The sequence below is a fragment of the Python bivittatus genome, unplaced genomic scaffold (assembly GCF_059951505.1).
Source record: "Python bivittatus isolate LINGU-HERP-01145 unplaced genomic scaffold, Pbiv_v1 ctg000670_np1212, whole genome shotgun sequence".
Taxonomy (NCBI): Eukaryota; Metazoa; Chordata; class Lepidosauria; order Squamata; family Pythonidae; genus Python; species Python bivittatus.
Window position 1 is genome coordinate 2,411,398 of NW_028277094.1, and position 25,765 is coordinate 2,437,162.

The following is a 25,765-nucleotide window of genomic DNA, read 5'->3' on the forward strand; positions in this document are numbered from 1 at the left end:
GCATTGGTCAAAAACCTGAGGCTCTCCAGGAGCTGGTGAATTTATAACTCCTAGCAGCCCCGCGGTCAAAAGAGGGATTTGGGGAACTGTAGTTCAACAACCCCGCCAGGCTGCATCAAGTCTGCCACAGCTAACTCGATGAAGGAGCTGTTGCCCCATTGCTTTCATGAAAAAGGCAAGCGGGGGGGCTACTTTTGGGCGGCCAGCATCACTAGGCTACAGCTAAGATCCAACGGCAGGAAAAACACCTGGTATGGTTTCCTGAGAAAACAGTGACTTTTCTCTAAGCAGAGAGAGGGGGAAGATACAACTTTCCTTCCCTTCGACAGGACACTCTGTTTAATGCGCAAAAGACACCGCACCCCACCCCGGCCCACAGATCTTTCTGCAGAAGCACGAGGCAAAGAAAGGCATCAAGTCTAGTTTGGTAGCAGAAGCGGGGGTCTTTTGGAGAAGGGGACACGTGTCAGCCCCTCCACCCAAGGTCTGCGTCAGCGTTCAAGATGATCCAGTGGTTTGATCCTTTCCCTTCGAGGCGGTAAAACCCATTAAAATGCAAGCCCAGGAGTACTGGGGAGGGTTGGGGGGAGCAATTCTGATGATTATGCCATTAACCCCAGTGGAAGAGAAAGATTGCACAGACAGCTGATGCAGCGGGAAGAAAATGGGGCTACGCACATTGAAGGGAACAATCTGCTTCCAAAACGGTTAAGGGGTTTTCAAAGGCTCTGGCAGAAGGTATGGACGCACGTACCCAGCCCTTCCCTCACCCGTCTGCACTCCAGCCCCAAAGAGTGTGGGAGAGCTACAGCTTCACTCAGGCACACTGTGTGCAGTTCCAGTGTTCAGCGGGGGCAGGAGGCCAAGGAAACCAGGAGAGGGCTGATGGGTCGACCTAACAGCTTCAGCAAGGCTGCAGAGAAAGGAAAAGTTAAACTTGGTGCTTTAACTATAGCCCACAATACAACCCACAGGTGAAGAGGCCAGCAAACTAGGAATGACAGCACCTCCTCAGTCTATCTCTGCAGAATGGGTCTCTTTGGTACCCAGAAAAAGGGGGAAGATGCTCTTAAAACAGGGTTGCTAAGCAACCCAGCTTCCTGCCCTCAGAATCTTGGCTCAGCCAATAGCAGCACGCTCCAATTACATCATGAGCCTTCTTGGGATGGCCTTACTGGCGTGTGCCTGGCTGGATTCTCTTGGCAAGGAAAGGTGGGCCACTTGGCAAAGCTCAGGGGGTTGTCCTGCAAAACCATTTGCTCCTTCCCGCTCGAAATGAGCCGGGCGGCTGGGTTGGGTTCAGGCATCTATTCGCTCAGAAGCATGAAGGGTATCCCACCCACCCCGAGGCATCGTGTCTCCCCCCTACTTTGAGAGGAAAGATCAGCAAATCAACAGGTTGCTTCTAGGTTCAGCTTATTGGAGATTTTGCTGGAAACATTTCTGGTGGGGGGAGGGGGGGAGAGGTTGATTTCATTTCAAAAATCTTCCACAAATGACCAGACAGGGGGCATCTGTCTTTCTCTCCAGCAGTCTGCAGGGGGAGGTGACCCCCCAACAGCTGTCATCAGCCCAGGTCAATATCCCCCCCACCACAGATGAATAGAAGCAAATAGGGCTTACGATAGAAAAAACAGCTCCCATCTCCTGATTTAAATGCACTTTGTTGCCTATAATAGATTTTTTTTTAATTATTAGCCAGTTGACCAGTATTTCCCTCTACAAATATTTCTCCATCCAAGGACTGGGGTTGAAAATATGTACAGTATATATTTTTGCTATGCTCCTTTGGTCTGAGTACAAGAACCTGTTAGGATTTTCAGCTTTTGTTAAGACCACTGGAGGTGGTCTTCTGTTGTCCTATACTAAGAATAAACTCGTTTCTCCAAGGATCAATCTTCATAGAGCCACAGATAAGAGGGATAACTCAGCCCAAAGCTTGCCCAAAGCAATTCAATCTTTGGAAAGGGTGTGGGGTGGGGGGGAAGGTTAAAGGAAGAAAAACAAAGGAAGGAAAATATCTAAGGACTAAATCTGGAGTATCTTGTGGAGGACGAAGAAACTGATTCGATGGAAGCAATAAAGGAACATCCTTTAAAAGTGTTTTTCAACCTTGGCAACTTTAAGAGGTGTGGACTTCAACTCCCAGAATTCCCCAGCCAGCATGCTGGCTGGGGAATTCTGGGAGTTGAAGTCCACACCTCTTAAAGTTGCCAAGGTTGAAAAACACTGCTTTAAAACAGGCTGGCTACCTGGTTGAAACTCCAAATGGGGCAATCCATTCTACAACATTTTGTAGTGACACTTCAATCTTCAGGCTGAGCAGGCAGAACAAAACATGGAGGCAGTTAGGGGGGTTCTTCCTCATTTCAGAGCCATACCCAGCAATCCCCGTGCAGCTTCTGCTGCAGAAACATTTTAGAAACTCTGGCTGACAAATGCCCCACACTTCATCATGACTCCCAGATCTCTGGGACCAGACCCAAATTGGAGTGTTTTTCTTTTCCTGTGCAGGCAATCGTGATGATCCTCCAACCTCAGCCAGACCAAATGTCCAGCCTCCTATCACTCCTACCCAGGACAGCACGGAACGTGCTTCTGGGAATGGCAGCAGAAGAGTTATTCAACACATCTGGAAGGCAGAGGAGTCTCCATCTGAAAACCTCAGTGTGATTTGCAAGCCCTTTACCTGGACAAACAGCATTTCCCGATGACTAAAAGAAAAAGAGCATGTTTTTCACTTCTGCAAAATCAGACTCTCCAACCAGCCTATCTTTGACGAACAGCTATTGAATTGCACATCCCCCCCGCCGCTTTCTTCCCAACACAACATCTCCCACCCCTGCCTAATGTTTTAGAGAGTTGGCATCAACCCCTTCAGCTATTTGCATCTTTCTTAAAGGTGATGCAAGTTAGAAGCTTGATTCAGAAACGCCCTGCAAAAGGGCATGGCTTCAAGGACCCGAAGGAGAAGGGGCAGGGCCTTCATGCCATCCCGTGGTAAATTCTTAGGAAGTAGCAGTGATTCTTTTTCAAAAGCCAACAAGGTATTTTCAGCTGATCTGTGCACAAATTGCTTGGCTGCTGAGACACAAGAGACCTTCGAGCGCTTCATGAAGCTTCAGGGGCCTTTGGATCTAGCCATCAGGCTCTGCTGATCAGTCCCCACCCACCTCCAACCCAGCTACCTTTGATACATACCAAACACAATTCATGGAAATTGCCTACAAGGAGAGCGGGAGGAAGGAGGCCCAGGGCCCAGGCCAAGAGGTGAGATCAGATGCAGAAAGACAATGCACAGCCAGGCTGGGTGCCTGGCTAAACAGCAGCTGACAAGCCCACCTTCTCTCTCCCCGTAACCCAAGAATCATTGGAAAGCAGCTTGCAGAACGCTCCCACCCATGGAAGCAAAGATCAAAGAACTGGGGGAAAGGCTGATGCATCAAGGCAAGAACATTGCAATTTTCTAGTATAACAGCAGGACACTTAGGTTGAATTTCATTCTTCAGGATTCATGGGAAGGGAGTGAGGAGTACATGGATAGAGCCATACCCTTTTCTTGGAAACAGTATGGAAGTGATCGCCAATGTCTTCTTTTCAACTTCCTGATCAATAGCTTTGTGGATAGACTTCATGGATGTTCTCCCATCCAAGTTCCAACCCAGTTGAATCCTGCTCCGCTTCCAAGCCTATACAACAGCATTTCTCAACCTTGCACTTTAAGATGGGTAGACTTCACCTCCCAGAATTCCCCAGCCAGCCATGCTGGCTGGGGAATTCTGGGAGTTGAAGTCCACCCATCTTAAAGTGGCAAAGGTTGAGAAACATTGCTATACAAAGTTGGCCAGCTATTTCTACCTGCTGCTGAGACCAAAACTCACAGGCAGAACAGTGACTTTGATGGACAATCCTGTGCTCTACTGAGGATTATATTATTTTTGGGGAATCTAGGGGGCATTTGACAGGTGATGCTGAAACAAGCCGGTGGGGAGTCGGAACAAAAGAAAAGGATTATCCACTTTTTCACCAACACCCACGCTTTCCCTCTTGTTATAATACCCATTTTCCTTCTCCCTAGCAGCAGATCTCATTTTTTCTACTAGGAAGGCTCCTTCTGTGGTCCGAAAGTTGTTCACCTTTCGTTTACTGATGTTCTGTCTACCAGTCTGGAGAACACACAAGAGTTACCGCGACAAGCTAAACAAACTGATGTAGAAGAAATGCACACAACACTACATACCGCACATTGTAAACATCTCAGCTATACAGAAACGGAGAATTTGTACTGGGAAAGCATTAATCGGGGTTTTGCAACATAACACAGGTGTACGTTACAAACTCTCTGCCAGACACAGGTATAAAAACACACAATTAACTTCCGGGCTGGAAAAATCCCAGGGTTTTTGTCACAGGCAGATTCTGAAATCCTGAGGCTGTCTCCAAGGAGATTTCAAATAACTTTGGGCTTTGCTCTGCTCTTAACTACAAGCGAAGGGATGGTCTAAGTCCCCACTTCCTTGAGTCTTTGATCATCCACCACTGAAAAGAGTAAATGGGCATTTTCCTAACAGCCCAAACTGGCCCATTCAGAGAATCTTATCTTACTGTATTGCATTGCGTTTTTTCATTGCCTTTATCTTTCTTTGCCAGCTCAAAGCAACCCACACCGAGGAGGATTCTGTCCCAACAACAACCTTGCAAGGTAGCCTGGGCCAAGAGACAGTGCCTCACCCAAAGTCATCCAAGGGGTATTTTGGCTGAGGATGGGCGTAACTCTGGCTTATTCCAGTCCTTTTTCAACACTTTAATCACTGCGCTACACAGCTGTACCTAAGACAATGGTCTGGAACAGGGTATTATTTTTTAAAAATCCAACATGCAGAGTTTTCATCTACTTTTCAAAAAGAATATATATATATTTTAACGTTCATCGAAAGCACCTCCTGTAAAGCGGCTTTCCTCTTCCCCTTCCATACAGGAGGTCATAAATCTTCTAAAAATAATGTTTTCTACAGAACACATGTAGAAAAATCCCTGTGTCTCTTGCTTCAGAACAATTGATTTTAGGCCTCTGCACGTTTCACTTAGGCCATTAAAAAAAATCACATAAACCGGCCCATGGGTTTAAGTCTGGACTGCGCAGATTTAGTAACTTGGAATCTGCCCAGAGGAAAAGTCACACATTTACACTACGCGGTGTAGTATTTAAGTAGAAAAGCAGAGAAATATGTTTTAACTTAACTTTGCATTCAGTCTTTGGGTAGGAAACCTTATAGGAAAAACATCCAGGGGAGCGATTGCTTTTCAGCCTCCAAGCCAACCGTGTGTGTTATGCTGTAATGTGGTTTGTGGGCTTGGGCTTAGTAATGTTGTGTGAACCAAGCCCATGTGATCAATTCAGGAAATCGCAACAGAACTACAGTTTAAGAGGACCCAGGATCCCAACACACTAAGCAGTCTCTTACCTGCTCTGTGCAAAGCAACCAGTAAGGATCCTGCCTTCTCCATAACCACTGACACCACAAGCAGCGACCGATGGTCTCCAGGGTCCAGCAAGGCACGCACACGAGAAACTCCAAGGCTGCAACTATTTCACCACAGCTCGGTCAATGCAACCTACCGCCTTCCAGTCTTGCCTAACAGCCCCAGGGAACTATCTGCCCGAGCAGCCACTCTCCTAGACGGGTGACTCTACCACCTCTGAGCCAGGGAGCCGGGAGGGAGTTGCCCCTTTTGTTCCCTGCTGGAGCCTGCTCAACGCCCTCCCCCACGCTCACCGGCCGCTGGCCGGAGAAAGGAAATCACCAGGACTTGGATGTTTGAGTCAACTCCCGCTTGCTCATTGTCACTGCCTCGTCCCGTCTTCCTTCCTAGCGACAAGACCCTGGGAAGAGGGAGCGGGCGTCGAGGCGGGCACATTCCAAGCTGCCCAGGGCTGGGCCCTGACTTTGACTTCCCAAAACACCATTTGAACCCTGCAAGCATTCTGGGCGAAAGGGGGTGTTACTTGAAGAAGGCAGCAGGGGCTCCTGAGTTCATTTCCACTCACGCTTCCGGAGACCTCCTCCCATCATCCACCCGGGCCATGGGGAGCCAAGAGGTCTGCTTTAGAAGGCAGTTTGGGCTGCCGGGCTGCCAGCTGCGGATTATATCAACCAAGAGCATCTTCTTGACCCAGGCGACTCTGAGCATCCACAGCGAAAACCTGTGAAACCTTGAATCAAGACTGCGCACCATGGATGACCCGCCCGCCTTTTCTCTCCATTGGCAGTGCTCATTACCAGCAGATTTGACTCCAAGGCTCCAAATTGGCAATTATACCCTCGCTGAAAGTGCCATGGGGTATGGTCTAATGCAGGCATCCATGGGGGCCCATAAAGAAGCATTCTTGATATGTAAACTGCTCCCACAGATATGAGAATTTCAGCTTTGGTTCAAATCGTGGCCTTCTGCACACATCCTGACCGTATTGAGACGAGGTCTGAGGATCTTAGCTTAAGCAAACGTGCAACTACTTTAAAAGTTACACCCACCTACCGAAATACATAGGAGGGGGTTCACGTCTTCCCACACTCCCAAGGTTTGTCTTCCTATTTAACCGAAACCAAGGTTAGACTTCTGATACCGGCATTTTACATGCAACAGGTTGCCACCTCTTCGGATGTATACACAGAGGACCAACCGCCGTGCAGAATCCCATCTTCAGCTGCTAATTTCTCCAACTGCAGAATCAGGTAGGAGATGATGGGAAAGGCCTTACTCAAGAATAGAAGGCCATGTTGAGTCAGAGGGATGCTTTGACTCAGGGACCTGATCTGCACATCACACTGAGCTAAGGTTTCTTTAACCACAATGTATTAAACAAACCACAATTGGTGGAATCTGCGTACATTGTTAAGCCATCAACCACGGTTGCAAATATCCATGACCACACACACATATTGAGCTAAGCCATTCTGCGGGTGACTGGTTTGGGGATTTCTATGTTACATGAACTCAGCCGGTATCCATTTTTCCCAAGAAACAATTTAGAGGCTAGCAAGGAGGAGCTACGAGGATTAGCAATTGGTACCCCAATGTTTCCTTCTTCTTCTCTATAACTGTAGCAATCCCCCCTGCATTGGGCAGATTGTGCTGAACACAGAATCAGGGTCTTCTCCACGTGGAACTGATTCAGTGGCTGAAACTTCTCTCTGCAAGAGAGTTTAAATCGTTGCAAAGAAAACACCTCCCTGGAGCAAAGCCATTTCTTAGTAATCGTGCATGGCCCAAGGGCTCTTGGTGAAAGAATGTTTTTTTCTCCTCTCTTTGCAGAAATAAATGTTGAGGTATGTGCCCAAGGCTATAGGTATTTACAAAACAGCAGCAGAGCCACCAAAACAAGGTTTGCCAAAGCCCTTGGCTCTACATATGCAGACATTGTGTTCTCTCTGTCTTTCCTCTCATTCTCTTCCCACTTACCCACGTTTCCCTTTCCGTTTAAGGCCATGCCTTCGGATTGCTGGAAATCCTGCTTCACTGCAACTCCCATCCCCTCGGCTTCCGTGATTTCGCCACAAACGGCTCACAGCCTTTTATGCCTGTTTTCCCAGCCTTGAGGGCTAGAAACTTGACTTTTTTTTAATAGCGCTGAAAATGTCAATTGATATGCCAGATCCTAATTTTGCACTTACTGTTGTAAAACAGACAAACTTCCCTTTCTTCTTGGGAAGCCCCCAAAGTCCTCAGTTGAGAACTATGCATCAGGAGAAATTTGGGGATGGAAGAACAGTAAAAATCGGGGCCCCTCGGGGGTGGGGATGGTGTTAATTGCATTAGTGGGGTTTTTTTTCCCCCTTTTCCCTGTTTCTTAAATGGAGACACAATGTCCCTGGAGTGACGCTGCATTCCAACACAGCATCACTCCAAGGTGGGACTCGGTGTTAGTGAAGCACAACCACACCGGTAAAGCAAAAAAAGGAGAGAGAGAGAGAGAGAGAGAGACGCCATTGCAAGACTGTTTCTGCTCCTCGGTCACCTGCCATCTGCAAACAGTCCTCCCTGCAACGCCCTTCGTTCCCGTCCCATGAATTCGAAGGAGGACAGCCACGTGACTCTGCCAGGGAAGCAGACATGCCATTCCTTGGCACCAGAAGCCAACCTTCGCGCCCCCAAATCAAACCAACCCCAGTCTTCAGGGCCGTACAGTTCCGAAAAAGGTGGTCGAAATTCTTTGGATTTGGAAGGGCGCTGGACTCTCTGTCCTGCTGTGCCAAAGAAACACCTTAGAAGTTGGAAACCAAACTGAAAGGGCTTGCTTTAACCTTCCAGCCATTGATGGTTAAAAAAAAGGGGGGGGGAGGGTGTTGCTGGGATTATCTTTTACATCTTCCTTTCTCGGATTCAACCTGCAAATGCCTTTCCCGGTCTTTGCAGCTCTCTTTTTCCTCTCCCAAACAATGGCTTGAGCTTCACTCCCCCTCACCTGCGCTGCAGGAGGCAGGTAGGAAAACAAACAGCCAGCCCCCCCCAACGCCCCCCCACAGCCAATAAACTGAAGCACCACTTCCGCCATCCTGCTCGTACACCTTGTGATTTGCTGCGTCTGCCCGCTAATTATGGGCTAAAAGCAATCATCTGGGCACCATGGCAACAGCTTGCAGATCTCCCCCCACCCCAATGCCTTTCGGATGAGTTTGGTTTCCCAAAGGGGCTGCTTAAAGGCATCCCCCATCTCAGAGATGAACAAAAAGGAGGGAGGTGGGTGATTGACGGGGGGAGGAGCTCCTAATCCCTCCCCCCAACGATTGGGTGGCTCTGCATTCAGGTGACTGTCAGTTCTGTTTTGTGAATGAATGCCATCATTCGTGCACGCGCCTGCATGACTTAAGATCATCGCAACAGCAATAACAACAGTGCAGACGGAGAGGACTGTTTTTGCCTGCCAATTCCCTCTGACATCATTACTTAGAAATATAGGGAGAGCTTATCTTGGCTGGTATCAAGAAGGGTTAAGTTTAGGATTGGATGGGACTATTGGATTAGTATGGAATGGGAGACCACCAGGAGTTCTCCCAGACGTAGGCTACATTGGAAAGCCACAAGAACGTCGAGGAAGAAGGCAATACCAATCCATTTCCATGTTGTTGCCAAGAAAACTTTGTAGATATAGATTTGCTCCTTAGTTTTTAGAGATCGTTCCATCCAACCCTTTACCAAAGCAGATTTGATTGTTTCAGGAAATCTCAGCAGAAGCCAATCCAGTCTGAGTCTGGATGATGGACTTGCTCATAGTTAATTGACCCATGGTCTACTTCAGTGTTTCTCAATCTTGGCAGCTTTAAGATGTGTGGACTTCAACTCCCAGAATTCCCCAGCCAGCATGCTGGCTGGGGAATTCTGGGAATTGAAGTCCACGCATCTTAAAGTTGCCAAGGTTAGAAACACTGGTCTACTTAATAAACCCCATTTTCTGGGTTTGCCCAGGGCACTTCAAGGAGACCATACCAGCTGAAATCTACCCAACAAGGGGGGTGAAATTGCTAGAAATGCATTATGTGGCCTAGATTCCTCTCTTTTAGTAGAACCCGCCACCTTCCAAAGAAGTCTACTTGTCTACCCAAGAGATCTTGCTGTCTGGTAGTTCTTCATTACATGTCATCGAAATCCTCTTTCTTGTCATTTGAATCAGAGGACTGACCCATCTCCCTTTCTGGAGCCACAGAGAACAAGTTGTGTTCCTCATCTTCTATGATGGCCCTTCTCAAGCCACTCTTCTCCAGCTGAGCATAACTAGCACTTTCAACTTCTGGGCCATTCATTTGTTTCCCATTGCATTGCCCACGCATCTCACTTTGCAGAGACCCAGGGCCATATAGTGGTTACAGTTTAGGACTGGCATCAGGAAGACCCAGGGTTGAGCCCCTCTAGGTGACTTTGGGCCAGTCATTCTCTCTCAGCCCAACTGACCTTACAGAGTTGTTGTTCTGGGGGAAAATAGGAGGAGGGATGGTATATACATAAATGTGATATACGTAAAAGTTCTTACCAATAGAAGAGAATATATGTAGCTCAGGGCTGAACTGTGGAATCCTTGGGGGTCTCTGAGCTTTACCAAGCTCAGAGAACCCCAAGGACTCCATAAAAGTTCTCATGAAGAACTACCAGACAGCGAGATCTCTTGGGTCCCCCTACTTGCCCAAGAAAAGGATATTTGTTTAATTGAAGCAATGGAGAATTGCATTAGAAATTAGTCTTTTTTAGGTATATGATCTTTTTATATAGTTTGAATTTTTAACTGAATTAATGTGGATATTTATATTTTTAACTGCTTCCGGGTTTTACTTTAACTGTGAGTTAAACTGTGTTTAACCCGTGTTAAACATGCATTACTGTGTCAAAACTTAGCACCTACATCTGTACAACATACTAAGCTTATGTCAGCCCTACCCTCTATAGCTTAGTATTGATGTTGGTTAGTTTAATGTGTGCTGTCCAAATTCAGAAACTCGGTTAATTTAGCAACCAGGTTAAGGGTGTTTTGTGGATGGATCCCTCATTTGGCTCCCACGTCGCACAGCTGAATTGTAGTTCACCACCTAGTCAAGCCTGCTAGATTCTCCCCATATATCTTGCCATCAAACCAGTCCTAGCTTCGTATCACAGCATTTGTTTTACAGCTGGGTTTCATTCTGGAGATCTCTCGGCAGGGCTGAAAATCCCACTCAGAGTCAAGGATATTCAACTGGATGAATCAGAATGAAACTCAGTAGAACGCAGCTTCCTCTGTTCCTACTTCAATGCATTTTTTTCCTACACTTATGCATATATTTGCCACCACCTGGCAATTTCAGGATTATTTCATTCATCAAGGAAGTGGACTTGGTTGCTTCTAAAGGACCATAAGACACTCTGCGTTTGCACAACATGCTGATCCGTGGTTTTCTTTGTGAACCCACTCAACACAGGGAACTATAAGCTTACAATATTAACTACATTCACACAACACGTTCAACTTGGTCACTGAATTAAGCTACTTTCTGCCTTCACACAATATATTGAGTCATAAATTAGTCAGGCTGGTTTAGGGCAACATACTAAGCCACGAACCATTCCAAAAAGCCTAACCAAGGTTAAATCTAACAAAGTGTAACACCTTGTAGGAATGCAGCTATCAGAAGGCGACAGCAAACAACTTTTCTACCTTGCCAAGAAAATAGATGAATGTTTCCATGAAGTCATCAGGGGTTGAACTAAACTAGATTTTGATTCCCTAACAACTAGATTTGTACACTGTATGAAACCAGTTTGGTTTTGGCTTAGCCATTGAGATTTATTCAACAAACCACAGTTAAGTCAATCATAGCTTATCTAGATGCAGAAATACAGATGGTAAATATATGTAGGAGAGCAATTGCACTCTGCAGTTACAGTTCTCCCTTTAAAGACAATGGGGTTGTCTTGAGTAAACCATCAGAAGAAGGCTATAAATGGTTGAGAGTTCCAAATAATTTTTATTTAAGGAGCAAAGTCAGACTAAAAGCCCTTCAGGCAACACATCTCAGGCCATGATTTGGGGAAGTCTTACATCTGAGTATTGCTTCCACACACCTCTTTGCTGAAGCAGATATACAGGATCCCACGCTGCACTCTTATCCCAACAAACCACATTACAGTTTAATGGGATACGTGAACCTAGCTAGTGACCAGCTCAATTGTCCAACAAGCTTCATGGATGATTTTTCCAGCCTGCCTCTTACATGCTAACCACTATACCACACTATTCCTCCTGAGACGAAGAGATAATAGATAGATGGAACGATGTTCTCCTGGCAGGAAATCCTCACATTCACTCAGAATAAGCAGCTAGCCTGTGCAGTAACTCTTCCTGGTCCGACAGATTTCAAGATTCAAGATTCCAAAAGATCTGTTTCCGACATATTTCAGCACACGACTTCCAAGCACCAGGGAGTAGCTATATTTATTTCCCCACAACAGCTACTTTCAAACCACCTTGAACAGGGAAGAAATTACAAATGGGGTCAGCAGGTGACCTTGTCTGGGCTTAGAGCTGACTTGGATGGGAGACCTCAAGGAAAAGCCCAGAGCTGTAGACTAACTGGGAAAGTCAAGAGAAAACATTGTGGAGGAAATCAGCCTCCTTTCTGTGCCACGGACAAGAAAACAACATTTTTGGCTGAGTCCATGGAAGCGATCAGGAGCTCATCTTGAAGGAGACTTGTCCTTTTCCTAAAGCGAGGAAGGGATAAGTAAGTCAAAAGTGGCAGAATAAACCCAGTTTGGCTCTCCAGCTTGCCCAGAACTACATTTTCCTTTCTGCAAGGCTGGACGTCCTCAGAAGCAAGGGGTTGAACTCCTATCATACGTATCGCTTTATATTTAACATAGCTAGGATTTAATTGTTCATGTTTCATTTCACTTTATTTATTATGTATAAAAATAAATATATGTTTTATTAAAAATAGTTTTCATAGAGAGACTGCGTGCAGTAAAAGGGGACCTGAACAAGTACGGTATGAAAATAACCACCTTCCTGTAGAAAGCATGATGAAGTCTCAGCCTATTCACACATTCCAGAGCAGAGGGATGGAAGCCCTTCTGCAGATCAGCTCTGCAGGATGTCGGCTTAAAAAAAAACACAATCTGGGGTGCACGATCTGATGTGCATCTTCAGAAAAAAGTCTAACCGTCCAAAAATGCAGGAATAATACAACAACAGATGGGCCATCTTCAGAACACATGTGTTCCCATGCTATGGCTGTGGGGTGTGATTATTTTCTCCCTCCCCCCCTCCAGGCTTTTGAGGGACGAGGAACACTGTTTTGCAGGGCGCTCCAGTCTCTGCTTCTTAGATTGAAACTCCTAGAGCTGCGTTCACACAACATGCTAAGCAAGAAGACGGGTAAACCACAATCGCCCAATGTTCTGGATTTGCACCACACAGCTGACAAAACGAACTCTCCACCTTTTAGGCTAGCAAACCCAGAAATTGCATCCCTGGTCTGCGTTAGAACTGTATCCTGGACCATCCCAGCTGCTATTCCGGAGTTGGCCTGTAGCCCAGGAGGAAAGAGAGGAGCCTGGAAGAGCATCCAGGGAAGAGAGTTTTTCTTCCTTTCCTCTGCATCGCCTCCTCTCTGTAGCTAAGAGCCCTTTTGCCAGCTGGCCCTCAGGCCTCCAAGAGCATCCGTGGAGCGCTTGGGGTGGTCCAGATTCAGCATCCTTCCTCTGACCTTCCTAAGGGCAAAAGCTTTTCAGGGTGGGGAAACGGGTCCAGCCAGCCCCTTCTCTCCTCCGATTCTCACAGCCGGTATCCCATCTGGACATTCACTAGCCGGACAGGTGCTTTGGGGGGGGGGGAGTAGAGCGCCGTGCAAGCGGGCAGGTGCGAACTTACGCCCGCCAATCCCGACTCTGTGCACGCCCGCGACCCTGAACGTGTGAAGCGGCTCCTGAGCTTAACCCCGAGCAAAATCCGTCCCCCGCGCTCCGGCTGAACTTCTGACGCGCGAGAAAGTCTCATCCCTCCGCACCGCGGGCAGAAGGAGGGCCGAGGCGGCCCTTCCCCAACCCGGGGCGGCGGGTAATGGGAGCTGTAGTCCGACGCCTCCCCTCCCCCAAGTCCCGGGAGGCTCGGCGGAGGCTAAAGACGGAGCCCTTTCCCCGCCGGCCCCGACCCTACCTGTTGGCGGCTCCACCACCGCGGCCGGGGAGGAGGAGGAAGGCGAGACGGCGGCGGTCCGCTGGGGTCGCTTCCCGCGCGGCGTCTTCCCCAGCATCACCGGCGGGGAGTTCCCCATCTTGGCGGCGCGCTGCTGCTGTTGCTGCTGCTGCTGCTACTGCGGCGGCGGAAGGCTGTGGCGCATCGCCCAGCCGCCGGCCCGGAGCCTGGCGCGAAGGAGCCTCCGCCTCCGCCTCCGCCGGGGGCCCGCCGCCGCCGCGCTGCTGCCCAGCTCCGAGCCGCCGCCGGAGCCGCCGCCGCCGCCGCCGCATCGCCGTCGCTCCCTGCCCCCGCCCGCGGGCGGGCTGCGAACGAACCGGGGGGGAGGGGATCGCCATCGGCCCCACCCTCCTCGGGAGCGGGCACGCGCAGGACGGCCGGGGACGAGCGCCCGCACCCCGGACCCAGCCTGCCGAAGCCGCCGCCTGACAGAGGCCGCGGAGCACGTGCAGAGCGCCTTCCTCCCCCTTCCCACGCGGCGCTCCTCCGGCGAGCCGAGCGCGGGGACGGAGGGCGGGGGCTGTCCCAGGTGGCCCGTGCCGCTTCCATCCCCGGCCGCCCCAGGCCAGCGAACCGCGCCGGACTCAACGCACCCGCGCAGGCGGCTCGAAATCCCCAAGATTGCCCTGGGTGGGACTCGGGGGAGGGAGGGAGGGAGGGGGAGTCACACTGAAAGAACACACACACACCCTCCATGAACAACAAGGGGAAAGAGTTCTCAAGGGGCCGAGCAGCCTTCTTCACTCCGACGCCTTCCAAGTGGGTGGGACTACAATCCCCATCAGTCCCGGCCAGCATTTACTTCTTTATCTATTTGCTGTTTCTGGCCTTCGGGCTGCTAAATTCTATGGGGCTGAACTCCTCCCTATTGCTCTACCCTAGCAGGAGGTCTCCACTCCTGGCCAGAGAGTTGATGGAGGTCCTTTCTACCTGGAGACCCAGGACCTTCAGTGATCAAAGCTTGCATTCCATTTCTGAATTAAGCAGGAGGAACATTGCAAGCTAATGTTAACTCCAACACTCCTATCTAATGTTCACTCTGTAGTGATGACCCCGTCATTCCCCTTTGATCTGTTTGTCCTAGTGGTTCTTGCAAATGGCTCAGCCAACCCTGCAGCAAGTCATGGCAAGGCTGAAACATCTCCCTGGACCCAGAAACTAAAAGCAAGCCGATGAGCCCAAGAAGCAGTCTTGCAGACCAGCAATCCATAAGGAACCACTTCTCCATGGTGGAACACATTATCCTTGCAGGCAGATGGTGCTGGGTTCAACCTCCAGGCTTCAGGCTTCCAGTGAACAGAAAGAATCAGGATGGTATAATGGTTAAGCTGCTACACCAGTGTTTTTCAATCTTGGCAACTTGAAGACGAGTGGACTTCAACTCCCAGAATTCCCCAGCCAGCCATGTCCACTCGTTGAGTGGTTGAAGTCCACTCATCTTCAAGTTGCCAAGATTGAAAAACACTGCGCTAGACTAAGAATGGGACCCAAGTTTAAGCCTGCCTCCCTCGCAGAAACTCACGGGCTGACTTTGGGGGAATCCCCATTTTTCAGCCCAGCCTACTGAGAATTATGGTTGTGTGAATGAAATTGGAAGAGGGCTCTTACGTATGCAGTGTTAAGCACCTGCAAGAAAGGTGTCTGATACAGTTAATACAGATTTAACAGTAAGGATTATTTTACTGTTTTCATTCCCACTTTTAAGAAGGTGGCAAGCTAAAATTCAGTGGGCTAGTTGGGAAGTTCTGGGATCTGTAGAAAGGGGGGTGGAGGCATGCTTATTGCTCAGCCCTGCCTTATGGGATAATTTAGGATTCCAAAAATGGTCCATGATTGCTGGGGAAGCTGCAGAAAACGCATGGAGGATGTTGTGCAGCTCTGTGGCCATAGGATGCTCAGGTTAGGAGAACCAAAGGCCACAATCATTGTAAGGCAGCTTCATAAAAAGGCAAATATTCTCTTGGACCAAAATCAACAATAAGTGTTCTGGGGTGCTTTTTAAAAATTATTTCCAAGTCTAGCCTAAGTCTTAGACTCAATGGTCTTCCATGCAATGCTGATCAGGTCCAACCCTTATTAGCTTTTGGGCTCAGCCATGGTGGACTAGGCACACTGCTTTTCCTTCAGCCAAGGACTTCATTTCACATACTTTTCATCTCTCAATGAGAGAATGAAATACTATTTAGCACACCTTCCAGGTTTAAAGAACCAAGAAGCAAGTGATGGGGGAAACCATCATTCTCAGCATCTACAAATAACCTTGAAGGACAAATGATCTAATTTGGTAAAAGGAAGCTTTTCATGTTCCTAGATAATGATGAAAGATCAATAATTGGGTGGAAGGTACAACTGAAAAGATCCCCTGATTGGAAATTTATAGGTAGGAGTTTCAGACTGAGCAATATCTACTGATCTGCAAAAATACACCTGCCTCCATTGATTCCGGCTTTCAAATCTGTGATAGCTTCCTATTTCACCAGTCACTAAGATTCATCCATTTCTTCTCTCTGACAGATGAAGGAGGAAATGCTGGTTCTGTGTGGGAGGTAGTATAGAGATTGACACCAGCACAGGCTAGCTGGGAAAAGAAGTAAAAGATGAGGCTAGACACACGAGCCCTTGGGTGGGACAGCGTGGAGAAGCCCATCTTGAGTTTTGGAATACTTATTTCTGAAAAGAGCAGCTCACCTAGGGAAAAAAATGGCAAAGATTTTGTTCCTTGCTAGCAGAAGCCAACCTTCCACCATCATCTGTGTTAAGAAGATGGAGCACCAGAAAACCCTGGGAAGTTGCTATGGAAACAGATGCAAATTGGATCAGTACTTGGCATTCTTTGGCAAAGCAGCTTTCTCATTTCCAGAAGCCTTTTGTGCTGCAAATCCTAGCCCCGGACCAGCCATAGTATCACAACAGCAACGCAAGGTGATACACAGAAGCACAACAGTGTCAAAAACCCACAAGCCAAACCACCAGAGCTTTGCACACCATGCATTTGTGCAAGACCAGCTCATGGGCTGTGGTTGCATTTCTGCCCTCGTAGGACTTACAGGACTGACCTAGACGGCATTTAGCAGCATTCGTGAAATGCTAATTTGAGGTCCTGACATGCTTGGACCCGTCTTTTGTAGAGGCAACATCCATGCCTTGGTGGGTTGAAGATACAAATTCCACTTTGCTCTTACAGCCTCACTCCTTTGTCCAGATCTGCCATCCAGACCCTTCCCATCCTTTAGCCCTTAGGTATACACTTCATAGAGATGTTATCACTGATATCCTACGTGCTAAGTCAAGCTTTCTTTAACCATGGTTTATTGACCTTGTAAGAGGAGAGCAGGGTGAGTCTCTGGTGGCACCTGTTGAGACTAACACATTTTCTTAAATAGTCTAAGCTTTTGTGAACTGCATCTCCATCTATTTCCTTCGTTCCTTCCAATAGTTTGGCACAGATTCTTGAATCAGGTGATTCACACAACAAGCTATAAATCATGGTTTTTATATCCTAATGGCAGGGTCCAAGTAACACTAAGCCTAAAATGAAACCATATTATGGCTTAGTGGGTTGCGTGAACTAGGTGGATAGAAGCAAATATGTGTAGCTCAGGGTTGAACGGTGGAGTCCTTGGGGTTCTCTGAGCTTGGTTGTTTTCTTGCAAACATTTCGTTACCCAGCTAGGTAACATCTTCAGTCTAGACTGAAGTCTAGCGCTAGACTGAAGATGTTACCTAGCTGGGTAACAAAACGTTTGCAAGAAAACAACCAAGCTCAGAGAACCCCAAGGACTCCACAGAACTAGGTGAACATCTGCATTCCTATATGTGAGTTCTTTGGATCATTAATCTGTTGTTCCCATGGGCAATTTTCCACAACGAGGAAATCTTTTCCCGTTGAGCGCCAAACCACCAAGGGTTCCATGGCAGAGTAACTGCTTTGGATGTCAAACTAGCTGGTTCAATTTTTGACATCCCCAGTCAGGAGAGACACCTGTCAGAAACTTTAGAAAGCTATAGCCAGTTTGTGCCTTGGTCCACATCTTAAACTAAGCCATGGTTTGTGGGCTGACTAAACCACACTCACTGGGTTCACACACACTGCTAAGCCAAAACCAACATCCTGATTTCCTTCAAGACTGTGTACCATGGCAGTGGAAAAAAAGTAATGTGGTATAGTGGTTAAAGTGCTGATACAGGTCTGAAGAAACTCAGATTCGGTAAGGAAATTCAGTGGATTGCCAGGCACTCTCTCTCCAGGGCCATTGTTGTAGAGGTAATCTGCAAGGAGGGAGCACTGTCTAGCCCACACTGATCTGCTGGAGGAAAGGTGGACTATAACAGATACAGCAATTACAGAGAGAGTGTTATACTCTGTCCTCCACCACCAACGATCTCCAAACTTCATCGTTCCAGAAAACACATATCACATGAGGGACAGAGATACATGTGCTACAACTGAATTCCTGAGCCTTGCACCATTCATCAGAGCATGCTCAAGTCAAGCTGGATCCAAGCTGGACCAAACCAAGGTCCACAGCACCTATACCCTATGCCCCACTGTGGTCTACCTCATAAGCAGGGCCCAGGATCAATCTCATCTTTTCATGCCACTTCCCCTCCGGCCAGTGATGTTCTGAGCCTGCTTCCATCAGAAGGAAGCCCAAGCGATCACATCTCACTCCCCTTGACCAACTCCTCTTCCAGATCCCTCCTCCATCAGGCATTGACAGATCTCTTCATCCATCTTCCACATCTTCCACCAGTAAATCCTGCAAACAGGCTTGAAAGCTGGGATAGGGTCTGACAACTTAACAGCAGGCTTTGCCCTATCTCAGTGACCTGGCACTGTTTCCTTCTCAATCCGAAACCAAATGTTACAAGAGAGGCTTCAAAAAGTGTACAGTAGAGGAACTTCTGAGGTGACGGTAAAACACAGGAAGGGATGGAAGAAGCTGCTCTTTTCAGTCTGGCCCAAACCTGCTGCCAATCAATTTAATTGGGAGCCTTGAATGGAAGTGTTCTGGCTGAATTTCTCTGATTCCTTTTCATCAACACCATGCATACTTCTATAAAACTGGGTTTATTACTGTTAAGGCAGCAGCACCATTTTGGGGGGGCTCCTGCAGAAGCCTGAAAGAAGAGGCATTGTTTTTATGAACAGCAGAGATGTGCTATGCTGTCACGAGGTCCAGAGCACTTTTTCTGAACCATTTTTTAAGCGTGCACAGCCATCACGCAAACCATCCAGAATCAGAAGTCTAAAGTAATGGCCTCTCTGCATCTCACATCCCCTTCATGAAGAGGAAGAGGAAGAGGACTTTATAAATTAATTTAATGACAAGTTGGGATGTTGCAAAACAATGCCCCAGCCTCAAGCAGAGCCTTCCCAATCTGGATGCCCTCCAGAAGTATGGACTTCAGCTCCCAGAATTCTCAGCAATAGCCATACTGCCTGGGGAATTCTGGGAGGTGAAATTTGGAGGATGTTCAGGTTAAGGACGGCTGCTGATTTTTATTTGCAAGAATCCCCCTGGGCTCAAGTTGGATCCTCTATATCAGTGTTTCTCAACCTTGGGAACTTTAAGATGTGTGGATTTCAACTCCCAGAATTCCCCAGCCAGCATGGCTGGCTGGGGAATTCTGGGAGTTGAAGTCCACACATCTTAAAGTTCCCAAGGTTGAGAAACACTGCTCTATAGAAGCGAATATGTGTAGCTCAGGGTTGAACGGTGGAGTCCTTGGGGTTCTCTGAGCTTGGTTGTTTTCTTGCAAACGTTTCATGACCCAGCTAGGTAACATCTTCAGTGCTAGACTGAGGATGTTACCTAGCCGAGTCATGAAACATTTGCAAGAATACAACCAAGCTCAAAGGACCCCAAGGACTCCACTGCTCTATATGTTCTTAGAAAATAAACATGAGGAGATAGGTGCAGTCCGGTGCTTTGCTGGGAAAAGCACCCACCTGTAAAATGATAGAAGGGAGACAATAGAGGAAATTCTAAAGAGGGAGCTGGGAATTACCAACGGTCCTTGCAGCTGCCATCAGGTTCAGAAAACAAACGCCAGCCCCACCAGGTAGATCAGACTAGAAAATCAACTCCACTAGAAGGCTAAAACTACTTTTATTGAGTTGGTCTATAATAACAGTATCCTGCGAGTCTAATTGTGCCGTTCCTCCTCCCCCTTCGTATGCTCCAGTGAATCAGGGAGGCGTCTGTCTGAGCCACTTCTGAATGTTATCTTGTTGCTCTGGACTTGAAAAAAGTTTCAACCCCTTTTGGCTGGGTAAACGTTCTGGCATATTCCCATCAAGGCCCTCTTCCTTAGTCTCTACACCAGCAAACGAGGTGCCATCCAGGAAGTCTGTCGGCTCTCCGCGATGTTGCTGGGAGAACACTCAGTAAGTACTTCTAATCCTGGATCCAGATCTCCAGAGCTGGGCTGGGTATTTATGAGATGGCCCAAGAGGATTGGTTTATCCCAGTGCAGCTCTTGCTGATCTATACTTCTTGGGGGCTGTTTTCCCTAGCCTCTGGAAGGAGAACATGAGAGGCAAAGCATTTCTCTCCTCCATGCCTTTGCTTCCCATTTTTAGGTCCAATTTTAAAAATAGCCTTCGGGCCACCTGCCCTTTGCAGCCACATTTTCCCCAGATCGCATGAATAAAATCTGCTTCGGCAGATCCGAATCCTAGAGGTCGGTGCCCTCCTATCTTTTAAATACGTAGGAATGCAACTGGAGGCTTTCGCTGAGGTTTTGCATGGAAGCCGCGGTGATCAACGTCCAAAGAATGCAGAGCCGGCGTGCACACCCAGTCCCCAAACCCCACTTCTGCACAGTTGCGGCGGTCCTCTTCCTGACTCCGCATCTCATCTCCTTTGGCAGCATGACCCGTGTTCAATACCTCCTCCCCCTCCCCCCCACCATAACTTCTCAGGATACTGCAAGCTCTTAGAAAACAGGTTTACCGTCAGTCCAAACAAGGTTTTATTTGTCAAAGCTTAAGATTCAAATAGAAGCAAGGAGGAGGGCTGGAAACAGATGGCCCCAGAGAGAGAGAAGGGAAAAAATAGAAGAAAGGAGGGGGGGGGAGCATGTTTTACAGTTTGTACTTGTTAACACCTTCCTTGCCTGTTTGATGCGCACGTTTGCACGCACAGAAGATGTCCCATCGGTGCAGATGCTGGCGTAAGCCTTCCACACAAATCATCTGTTGCATCTCTTATTTTGGCAAGAAACCGCACCTTCTGAGCACCGTTACTTAGAACTTTCTTCTCTCACGGCTATCCTTTTTTTTCCCCCCCCCCCAACAACCCGGGTATTTTGCTCGTGTGCAAATTAAACGCAAACGGCGGGCTCCAATTTCCCTGCGAGTCTTCTCAAACCCTCATCAGCATGGAAAATTTGGCAAGAGCAAATGTTCCCGAACGTAGCCTTCATTTCAGGTATTTTGGACCGTGACTCTCATGACTGCTCTCCTGATTGATTGGGAAGATGGATCCCCAGGCAGACTGGACTGACAGGCATTTCTATTACCAAACCTGCAATGCCTACAGCGATTTTATTCTCCTGCTAAAGCTAAGAGCTATCCGCGATTGGAAAAGGCCAGCATAATGTAATATGCTGTGGTATTCAACTGAGACCATATACTAAGATCATATTTGGAAGGGACCCAATCTTTGGAATGCCACCCCAATGAGAGATACCCAACACCTTCTGTATCAGTGTTTCTCAACCTTGGCCACTTGAAGATGGGTGGACTTCAACTCCCAGAATTCCCCAGCCAGCCATGCTGGCTGGGGAATTCTGGGAGTTGAAGTCCACCCATCTTCAAGTGGCCAAGGTTGAGAAACACTGCTCTATATTGTCCTTTCAGTGCCAGTTAAATTCAAGTTTATATTCCCCATTTTTTAAAACAATCCCTTAATGCTTCTGGGGCACTTTCTAACTTCTTTACTGCGGTTCCTACTCTGTTCCTATTTTATTGCTTCTTTTATCTTGTGTTTTATTGCCCTTTTATCTTCAGCTTGAACATTCAGTCTTTCTTACCCATTGCTTTAACCTAGCATTTCAGTTGTCTGCGTGTTACAGTAAATCGCTTCAAGATTTTTCATGGGAAGCGGCACCGCGATGTTTTCAGCAAACCAGCACTGCTTCCTTTGAATATCTGCAGATTGCCAGGCAAATGAACCTGATGCCAAAGCATCGGATAAAATAACTTAGCCCCAGCCGTCCTGCAAAAGAACCCGACAATGAGAACAAAACAGAACTTAATACTGTATAACCAAGTTCCAGCTTTTGCTTTGCGCACACTTCTCGTAATCCCACACTCTAAGAGTCATCAAGGTCACCTTGAAACCAATGGTGGGAGCAAAGATTTTACCCCCTTTCTTTTTCAGTACAATTCTGTTCCAGAGGAAAATGACTTTTGCTCCAGGTTAGGGAAAAAGAATGGGGTTTCCAGTTGCTCAGGTACAATTTGCAGTCTTAACCCAAACTTTCCAACCAGTTCAGAAGAGAAGGAAAACTCATCATCTTTTGGCTCACAAACCACCAACAGCAACCCTAACCCCAAGCCATCATTTCACTTGAGGTAAGAATAACACCATGAAATAATTTTGCAAAAAGAATGAACCTAAACCCAAAAGGCTGCTTTAGGAAACAAAGGGAAACATTCTTCTGTTCTGATTTAGTCTAAAAGTAAATAAATGTGCAATAAATGTATACAGTACAGACTTACTCCTTTTGTACCATCCAAACTACGGGATGCCAGAACACATTTACACCTCGAAGCTGTCTTTTAAGAATATTGCTATTTCAATAGTCAAACTTTTAAAATTTGCAACAGTCTATTCTGGAACAGAACATGAGAAAAAGCATACACGGGAATGCAAATGCGTGGAGAAACTGTTCGGGTTGATTAGTGGAAATTGTGGAAATTAAAAACGAAGACACTAAGTGACAGCGAAATTGGCAAAATTCCCTCTCTGACACAGGCCAGCCAGTCTGGATGGTGTGATTTTATGATGCTCCCAACCATGTTTTCCTTCTGTCCTTTGCCCTGTTACTTCACTTTGTACTGACTGAACGCAAGCCACCTTGTGTGCACTTGTAAAATGACAAGGGTATACATTTCATTACATAACTATGCAAAGGAAGTTCAGATTTTCACACTCCAGATGCTGAGACCGCAGAATTCTGGGAATTGGAGTCCCAGGATTCTGCAGATTAAGAATTCCAAAAGCCGGAACGTCAAGACATGACAACTCCTGAGCACGTTTTACTGAACATAACATGACATGAAGGTTAGGTTCACACAACCATTAGGCTATTGGTGTAGTGGTTACGGCACCAGGCTAGAAACCGGGAGACTGGGAGTTCGAGTCCTGCCTTAGGCACAAAGCCAGCTGGGTGACCTTGGGCCAGTCGCTCTCCCTCAGCCCTAGAAACCAGGCAATGTCAAACCACTTCCGAAAAACCTTGCCAGGAAAACTGCAGGGACTTGTCCAGGCAGTCTCCGAGAATCAGACATGAATGAATGGATTAAACAATAAAAATGATTGGGTAGTTTGTGATTCAGCCTGTGCTGGGAATTTGGCAACTGTTTTGCCAGGCTGCAGGACCCAGCCATCATGTAAATAATACATGATTATTACTTGGCCACAGCATGTTATGGGAATATGGCCATTATATTTTCACAACCCAGGTTTACAGTTTATTTTTAAACAATTTATTGAAAAGCACATAAAGGGAAAAAATGGCTGGCTGGGGAATTCTGGGAGTTGAAGTCCACACATCTTCAAGCTGCCAACGTTGAGAAACACTGGTTTAGGGTGACATGGGAACCCAGCCAATGTTGAAATTATATTCCTGTCTAGAAGCTCTGTTTGTACAAGCTTTTATGTAGAGGGAGAAGTGCAAACATCTAAAATGCCCAAAAGGTTTCTGTCCCATGGCTGACACTAACTTCCAACTTAACTTTTCACAGAAGGCAGAAAGAGAAAAATTGATATCAACGCTAAAGTAGGGGCTTGGGTTCTGTACACTCCGTATCATTTGCTCTGCTTTTCAGGATTTCAGACAGACGTTTTCTCCAGCCCTACCTGGAGATGCTCTGGATTAAACGTGAGCAATTCTCTTTGCAAAGCTGAACTGCAGAACTGGATCAGAAGATCAGATCACTGCAGCGCTGAGGCAAAGTCATGGCCGCGGAGTCAACCCCTGACCAGGCTCTTCTAGCAACTTGTGCCAACAGAGCTAGCAACTGCTTCATAAAACCCAAGTCATCAATCCCAGGAAAAAGGAGCATGAGAGGAACCAAAGAAAGGAAGAGTCAAGAGGGGGGAAGATACTGATCCGGACATACCTTCTCTTCTAAGGTTTCTTCCCAGCTAGAAAGATTGCAGCTTGGATTCTCAGGCCATGTTGCAAAAATCAAGTCCGTGGATCACCTTGTATCAAATCCCCTTGCCTCCTCCCCTCTCGCAAGCGTAGCCAGCATCAAGGACTCGAAGTAGCAAACACTGGAGAACATGCATAAATATCCTCTCTAGCCCGTGAAGCTCTTGACCGGACAAAGCAGAGCCCTCCCATCTTCACATGATGAAACCAGCCTGCCCTGGGCTCCCTTCTAACTGGCCCTTCACCACCTTGGTCACCCCACCATCTTCCAGGGTGGAGCCACTCAACTCTTGTCTGACCCTGGAGACCAAAGAGACTCCACCTTTGAAAGGGAGACAAGATTTCACCGCTGCAGAAACCCACTCTTAGATTTTAGGCAAGTGATAAGGCAGCGGAGAACATTCAAGGGCAGTTGTGGCGAGGCGATAGATCTTATCGATGGGCTGGGAGGAAAACTGGAATGGTGAGAGCACATGGAGGCTCTCTCACAAGATGGCTGTCACGGCAAGCGTGGCCTAAAGGCGAATGGATGAAGTCTACGCTTTCAAAACATTTACTCGGCTGTGGCTGGTTGCAGACTAACCCCCTGCAGTGTACATTCCTATAGGATTGTGGAGAATATGTTCCTTAACCCTGTTCATTCCCAGTCACTGACTACCACCAAAGTAGTACAATAGAATAAATTTGCAGGCTGTTGCGTGCATTTGTTTTCTGGATTATTGTTGTTACCTTTATAAAGGCAGAACTGAAATACACCCCCGTGATCAGCATACACATTTGCAAGCATGCATGTTAAGCAGCCCTAGGCCTCAGAGAACTGCAACTGATTCTCTTTCCACCTCTGTGTCTTTGCACTCATTTATTTAATTCCTTTTCAACTTGATCCTGAAAACCCAGAGAGGATGCAAAGCTACCTTTAAAAAAACCTAGCTTCTGGCACTGGGGCCAGCCTACAATGGGTATAGACTGTGGCCAAGGCTCTCTTTAATTAATAATCTGTAGTACATGTATACATTGGCAAAATCCAAACACCAAAAGATTGGCTATTGCTTTTAATAAGAACAAGCTACTCCTTTGTCCACACAGGTCCCTTCAGGGTCATCAGCAGTTTTGTTGCTGCAGAGTCCTATTCTTGGATTAAAATTAAGGGGGAACAGCAAAGATTCAGTCCAGATATGATATCACTTCCGAAGAATGTAAGAATTCATTGATTTTTTGCCCTGATAAACCTGAATACACAAAGCTTCTTGCTGAGAGCAGGTTTGAGTGAAATTACTTCCGAGTAAACAGGCAAACAGTGCAACATCCTTCATGATCCCAATGAGTCAATGCTCTCTTTTCCTTCCAGGAGCAGGGTTAAGGACAGATATTGGACTAAGCCATAGTGTATTGATCTGTTGAACAAGCCCTCTTGGCCCGGTTCACATTGAATACTAAGTACAGTTTATAAATCACAACAGTGAAGTTCACACAGCGCACTGCCCTAAATAAACCACTTTATGGCTCCTTTGCAAATGCATCCTTTCCCATTTTTTCCCTTTAATTCCAGGTACTTCTGAAAGGGCTCTTTTCTCTTTCCAACTCCACCTACCATTTTTACTCCTTTCCCTTCCTAGTCCCTGAATTCACCACCATACCCTAAACCAGTGTTTC

General features: G+C 47.2%; 1 protein-coding gene across 5 annotated transcripts in view; it reads right to left on the reverse strand.

Annotated features, from left to right (window-relative positions):
- The window catches only part of NHSL2 (NHS like 2), a 77,585-nt gene that overhangs the window by 31,872 nt on the left and 19,948 nt on the right, over positions 1-25,765 (reverse strand). Inside the window, exon 1 of one of the 5 annotated variants that reach the window (XM_088151517.1) lies at positions 13,682-13,968. The exons of 3 other annotated variants lie outside the window; for them this stretch is intronic. In XM_088151517.1, the coding sequence (XP_088007643.1) occupies positions 13,682-13,799 (118 nt within the window). In that variant the 5' untranslated portion in view covers positions 13,800-13,968. Of the gene's footprint in view, positions 1-5,465; positions 6,605-13,681; positions 13,969-25,765 lie in introns of those variants that run through there. One more of the 5 variants, XM_025162969.2, reaches the window with a different exon arrangement.